At 42.5% G+C, this 7,513-nt stretch overlaps 1 protein-coding gene across 1 annotated transcript in view; it reads left to right on the top strand.

Annotated features, from left to right (window-relative positions):
- Positions 1-6,213: 6,213 nt before the first annotated feature.
- LOC133361335 (zinc finger protein 91-like) overlaps positions 6,214-7,513 on the top strand; it is a gene marked incomplete at its 3' end in the record, with an annotated part of 99,319 nt that continues 98,019 nt past the window's right edge. The window contains exon 1 of the mRNA XM_061580266.1: positions 6,214-6,246. Within this exon, the coding sequence (XP_061436250.1) occupies positions 6,214-6,246 (33 nt within the window). The remainder of the gene's footprint in view (positions 6,247-7,513) is intronic.

Here is a 7,513-nt window from a genome sequence, read left to right as displayed (position 1 = left end):
GCACAGTGGTGGTTTGTTATGTTATCGGATTACTTGTCGAATTGGTGTGAAGAGCACTGGTTGTGAGAGGGTTCAATTGTAGTCGTTAAGTGTTCCTGTTGAGCTAAAGTTGGAATGCGTCTGTAGTTACATCTTTACTCAACATTTTAAACAGTTTTTTTCAAGTATATAGCTTTTTTGAATGGTATTAATCGACTTTAGATAGCCGGCTTCCGGATGTACATTGATGACGTGTTCGTTGGATATATGGCCTTGACTTCAACATAGACGCACAGTGAACAAATGTGGTGAACTAATAAGGACATCATGGGGAATGAAACTTTAACGCTTTGGTATTCCTGGAACGGAAATGGTTTGCATTGTACTGGAAATGTTTGAACATAGGACATAATAAATATTCCCTTCGAGTTTTGACGTAAAAATGATTGCAGATGAATAAAAACGTATTTTTAACAAATGTTTGTCCGTTCTTTATTTTATAATGTTCCTAGCAAAAACATGTTAAGATAATTTCAGGTGGAGGATCTCCGTCACACAAGTGTGCCCTTAACCGGCAGCATCTTGGCTGTCTACCCTATTAACACGTGTTCCTTGAGGTGAAAGGCCCCCGTAGTTAATCGTTCATCAACGTACCAGTCCCAAATCCCGAAGTATGTCGGGGATAAACTGTACTCTATAACATGTAAACTGTTATACTATACACGATAACACTAAACATTAAACAATTATAAACTAGTGTTTTAAATTATAACCATATAAACGTAGGTAACGTATTATAATATCATCAGAAGCATTATAATCACAGTGTGGTTGTATAATAATCGCACTCTGCTCATGTAACACTCAAGTGACAGAACTCAACAAAAAAACGCCGCAATAAAAAGAACAACATCTATGGACAAATCCTAAAAACAGACAACACACGCACGTTAGTAGCTGTTAGCAGAAGACAACACCGAGCACCTTCAACTATACACATCATACAGCCAACTCGTAAATGGGGCGGTATATGACAGCCTTCGCTGCTGTCGACGGAGCCAAGCAGCGAATGTTTAACTCCATTGTTTCAGAATCCGTGTCATCACCCGGCCACAGCGCCTTAGCCAAACTACATCTCCACAACAAGGCTGCCTTCCCTATGCTGTGTATTTTAGCAGTATATTTACTGACGCACTTGAAGATAACAATTAGTCTAGAAATGGCAGCCGACTTGTTCTACCAACATGATTTCAATTTATATCCGAAAGAAGTATGAGTTCATTCATGAGTAGTATTCACTAAGCCCCGATAGCACTAACCTACACACAGTTATGATTAAACAAAGTAAAAATTAGTCGCTCATCCCGAGCTCAGACATGATCATAGCAATTATTTCCAAATCCTTGTCGGGTCCCACGAGAACAGGGGGCCTCGCTCGCGTGGCGACAGCGATCGCCTCACTCCTCCGCCGCGTGCTGCTTTGTGGTGGCAGGTCCACCGCCCAGTAGGGGTGGTGGCGGTGGTCGTGCATCGGTGCCAACCGTGACCGCTATCACCACACTACCCACTCACCCCGTGATACTCGCTACACACACCACACGGGTCCCCAGAGAGACGGTGCAACTGGGACCACAGCTGGGGAATGAAGCTGAGCAGCAGATGCCAGGACTACAGCGGAGAATGACTGCTGCCGGCGCAGCCAATGACATCGCCTGTTGCAATCCTTGCTCTGTGTGCGCGCGAGTCAGTGGGGAGGGGGGTGTGGACGTCATCGCTCACCCCCCATGCACAAATCATTTTCTTTTTAACTCCTCTATACCCGGTCGATATCCCTGTACCGGTATTAGTATTATTCCTACCAGCCCACCCCGCAGGGTCCTGTTTTCAAATACGTATTTAAAAATATGTTTTCAATTTTTTAAAAATTTAGAATGTCGTTGTCCATGTGGGGAGCGCAGTGGATCGTTTCGTCTAAGCTGCTTTTCGGAATCCGCGTGATAACCCAGTCACATCGCCTAACTCCAGTGACAGCACCTTACCCAAACTACATCTCCCCAACAAGGCAGCCTTCCCGCTGCTGTGTATTGTGTTTATGGGATAACAGAGGTGTGTATTTTCCCATGCGCCTTGCCCAAAACGACTGATTGTCCGCTTAACAGCCTAGCCTGTAAACCACCATTGGTGATAGTATTGTGTGAGAGCAGCTATTAAAGTCGAGTGTGGTCACTACGCGTCTGTACGTGCTCCCTCCCGAAGCTTGGCGGTTTTTGGCAACGCCACGGGGCTGCATTCACTTTAAATTGAGGACAACGGAGGGCATGGCGAACGTGTTTATCCATTTATTCAAAATAAGCGCACAATTACACACTGAGATGCACTTACATATCCATGCATGAAGCACAATGGGCACATTACCCTTCGGTATGTTAATAGACATGCGGATTGTGCATTCCAAAATTAACAATCGAATGCAAATATCCTGAAAGACAAAGGATTGGATCCTAGGGGGGGGGAGTTATAAGACGGCTCAGAAGCAGAGCTCAATGCCATTTCGAGAGGGAACTTGATGAGGTTGGACGCTCGACTCGTCGCTCTGCTGATCGCCCTTCAACCGCGAGACAACGCAGCCTGGCGAGCACAATTGCTGCGTCGACAGTTAGGCGACTTTGCGTCGGGAGAGTTCGTGGCGACATCTTCAGACGGGTTACAGACATCGATATACCGTGAATCTCCAAGTAGGTGTCTATTTTCGCTTATAAACTCTTAAACGTGTTCGTCGTCAAATTAGCGGGATTTTTTTGCGTCTCGGCTAGACGCGAGTGTCGTTCTTGTTTTAGCAGTTAACAAAATCCCAAATTCAACGCTAAACATCCTTGCGACCGATAGCGTACTTTTGACTCGATAACACCGCTGCTGTTACTACGCTCACATGGAGCAGAGACGCTCTCCACAGCCCCACGCACACGGAGACAAGAATCCATTCAATTGCTCTGTGTGTGGGAAGTCATTTTCATGGCCATCATATCTTAAGAGTCACCAGAGAACACACACGGGTGAGAAGCCATTCCTGTGCCCTGTGTGTGGGAAGGCATTTGCACAGTCATCACATCTTCAGAGTCATCAGAAAACACACACGGGCGAGAAGCCATTCCTTTGCTCTGTGTGTGGGGAGGCCTTTACACACTCATCAACCATGAACAGGCATCAGAAGGTCCACAATGATAGGACACTGAAATCAAAAGCTGAAATTCAAGGTGCTGCAACGAGTCCTGAAGAAGTTTCCACCTTCGACCCCATGCAGTTGCATCCCGAGAGATGGCTGGATGTAATGGAGTGGCTCGAGGATCAACCAGAGAGCTCGGGGTGACTGAAAAAATATTATGTCTTGTGGTTATACCTATTAAGCCGTATCGAGTACTTTTGTGTGTAATTTTAGTTTTACAGTTTTTGTGAGAGTTTAATTACGTGCACAGTGGTGGTTTGTAATGTTATCGGATTACTTGCCGAAGTGGTGTGATGAGCACTGGTTGTGAGAGGGTTCAATTGTAGTCGTTATGTGTTCCTGTTGAGCTAAAGTCGGAATGCGTCTGTAGGGACATCTTTACTCAACATTTTAAACGATTTTTGTCAAGTATATAGCTTTTTTTGATTGGTATTAATCGACTTTAGATAGCCGATATCAGGATGTACATTGACGCGTTCGTTGGATATATGGCCTTGACTTCAAAATAGACGCACAGTGAACAAATGTGGTGAAATGGTTTGCATTGTACTGGAAATGTGTGAACATAGGACATAATAAATATTGCCTTCGAGTTTTGACGTAAAAATGATTGCAGATGAAAAAAAACGTATTTTTAACAAATGTTTGTCCGGTCTTTATTTTATAATGTTCCTAGCAAAAACATGTTAAGCGAGTTTCAGGTGGAGGATCTCCGTCACACAAGTGTGCCCTTAACCGGCAGCATCTTGGCTGTCTACCCGATTAACACGTGTTCCTTGAGGGGAAAGGTCCCCGTAGTTAATCGTTCATCAACGTACCAGTCACTAATCCCGAAGTGTGCCGGGGATAAACTGTACTCTATAACATGTAAACTGTAATACTATAGACGATAATACTAAACATAAAACGACTATAACTAGTGTTTTAATTTAGAACGATATGAACGGAGGTAAGGTATTATAATCTCATTATAAGCAGTAGAATCACAGTGTGGTCTCATTAGAATAGCACTTTGCTCATGTATGTATAGTGTACGTGCAAGGATCGGATTAAAACAATTACAAATTACACTACGGTCGTTATAGAATCACGATTTTCACTGCTGGATGAATGTTCCATCTCAATGGTATCGAAGAGCAATAGACAGTTTTCTATTCATAATTTAACGCATAAACACATTATAAGCCCATGAGCTTATTAATCGTTACAATTATTATAACAATCACAAATTGTAACAAAGCGAAATTCCCACTAAGCAAAACATCACGCTCACGTGGCGAATTCTTGAACAAAATGCAACACTAAAGTGACAGAACTCAACAAGAAATGCACACGACAAGTTCAACAACAATGGACAAATCCTAAAAACAGACAACACGCACGTTAGTAGCTGTTAGAAGAAGACAACACCTAGCACCTTCAACTTTACACATTATACAGCCCCAAAGATCCAACTCGAATATTAGGAGGTATATGACACCATTTGAACTTCCTACTTTCGTTCTCGATTAATGAAGATATTATTGGAAAATACTATCGCTTTCGCTTGTGATGTACCTCCTAATTATGGCCTCAGGTTAAAAAAAAAAGTTATTTCGAATTCCTCCATTATTCCAAGCTGCACAATTGAGGGTTGTGGACCGCTTTGAATGCTTCAATTTAATCACAGTAAATGCTTCAGACCACATCAGGACACTCAACCTAGAGCATAATTGAAGCAACGTGATGAGATGGCTAAGAACTTCAAGTTTATTCTAGTGTTAACGATATTTTAGCATAATAGGTAAGTACACTATATGTACTAAGAATTCGTCAACATAGCAGGTGTCTTGTTCTCCGTAATCAACCAAAATTATGACACATTCTATCATAAATGAGTGTGAGCTAATTCTTCAGTAGTATTCGCTAATCACCGTCACACAAGTCTGCCCTTAACGAGCAGTATCTTGGCTGTCTCCCCATTAACATGTTCCTAGAGGCGAATGGCCCCGTTATAAATCGTTTCGCAGCATTCTGGTCCCTAATCCCGAAGTATACTGGAGATCACCTGTACTCTATAACATGTCAACTGTAACATTATAAACGATAGCACTAAACATTAAACTACTATAAACTGGTTTAATAATTTATTACACCATAAAAGGAGGTACTTTATTTAAATCTCATTAGAAGTATTGAATAGCACTCTGCTCATAAATATGTATAGTATATGTTCACTCGAACAGGTTTCTGGTTAAATTGAGTAAGTAAAAAATATATTTTGTTAAACCCGCCACATGAAAATAGTAAGGATTGTCACTTAAACAGAACATGACAATTTGTTACTAAAGCATGTCTATTCTGGTCACTATTCTTCAATTGGGATTACCGTTGGCAGGCTATTTTAGTACACACAATCGACAGGAAGTACAAGGTCAATGGGTTCACTTAATTCGCATGCCTAATGTACGTTGATTACCATATAAATAACCCAAACTGCAATGGGTACCCATATCCATTTATATGTATTCATTAACACCCCCCTCCCCCACTTCGCGCAAGAAGAGCACACACGTATTGTCATCACATCTACCTCTCTATTTACGGAACGAAACAGGAGCACTTCTCCACAAAAACTGGCCGTAGCCTAATGAAGATTGTTGTAATTACTGACAAAACGTCGTACTCAGATTGTAAATGTTGTGGCTTGGCTCTCCAACACACCATTGTGCTGGACTAGTAACGAATAAGCATGTCCTGTTCACGTGACAAACCTTACTAATTGGGTGTGTGGGTGGTGGCGGGTTTAATGACACATGTTCATATTTAGGAGATTTATGGATACGGTATTGGAATCTCATTACAAGTATTAAAATCGCAATCTGCTCAGGCAGGGGTTAAGAGGTGCATGTTTAATCCAGTGTTCGTCTCGATCAACCAAAATAAGTACAAAGTCGGTCATAAAGGAGTACGAGTTATTTCATGAGTAGTATTCGCTGAGCCCCCAGATACTAACCTACACACGGTTAGACATGATCATCGCAATAATTTCCGAAGACGTGTGGGTTGGTCCCGCGAGAGCAGGGCCTGGCTACAAATAGTTGAGCAGCAGCAGAAACAGCAGAATCAGAAGTAGTTGCGTCGCCCTCAAAATGTGTTGCTGCTGCTGTTGTCGCTGCTGTTATTGGTGCTGCTTTAGTTACTTCTGTTGCTGTTATGCGTCGGGTGGTGGCTTATTTACTCATCACCACCCATAATCATCAACACAAATCATCAGTATCAACACCCATTATCATCACCAATCATCATTATCACTATCAACTCACCATCACCAACCATCGTCACCACCACCACCCAACCATCACAACCAACATTCATCATAACCACCACCAATCATCCATAATCACAACAACCCATCATCATCACCACCCATCATCATAACCTCCCCAATCATTACCACCACCAATGATCACCACTACCACCCATCATAATCACTACACATTATCATCACCACCCATCATCATTACCACCCTTCATAATCACCACCCATCATTATCATCACCACCATCCATTATCAAGAAACATCATAATCACCACCCATCATAAATTAACAAACACACACAGCTACATAGATATGTAACCTGACACAGACATAGATAACAGACACACACAAATAAACAATCTCATTAACAACTTAATAATAAAAAGCCCATATTACCACTGCCAGGATAGGTGCACACAGACAAATCCTTTACACAATAACAATTTACATGGAACTCAAATTCACACTTAGTACAACCACCTCACTCACTTAAATATAACTACAGATCAAAAACTCTAATAAAAACCTGAATTTGAAAGTAAATAAACCAATGGGATGGTGTTTATACGCTTGAAATGTAATTAATGAAATGCAAGTTAATAATTACAATTAAACAAAAAATAACTACGAACAAATGTGAAGCCTGAGGCCTAGGTATATGCCAGGCCTGATGGCCAGGCATCGCTTCAGTCCTCGCCGCAGTAACAGCGACATCAAAGACAGCACAAAGCGAGGGGGCAAATGTTTAATGTCGAACAGAGGGCTCTGCTGTTTCCGGTGACGCACCCCACCCGCACTGCACCACGTGGTGCGCCCGCCAAGCGCGTGGGGGCGGAGCCTCGCTGTAGTGACGTCACCTCTGTTACGTCATAGCCACGCCTCCACCCGCAGTCGAGAGGAATGCGCACGAGTGAGCAGCAGAAGAAGCCTTTGCAGAGCGAATCCTCAACGAGGTGAGCGTCCCTGTTGACGATGTGTGTTGTTTATTTTTATTGCACGTTTTGACTACA

Source organism: Lethenteron reissneri, chromosome 72 (assembly GCF_015708825.2).
Source record: "Lethenteron reissneri isolate LAM-NWPU_2019-01 chromosome 72, ASM1570882v1, whole genome shotgun sequence".
Lineage (NCBI taxonomy): Eukaryota > Metazoa > Chordata > Hyperoartia > Petromyzontiformes > Petromyzontidae > Lethenteron > Lethenteron reissneri.
The sequence above is the reverse complement of the archived record's forward strand: the minus strand, read 5'-3'. Positions and strand labels throughout refer to the sequence as shown.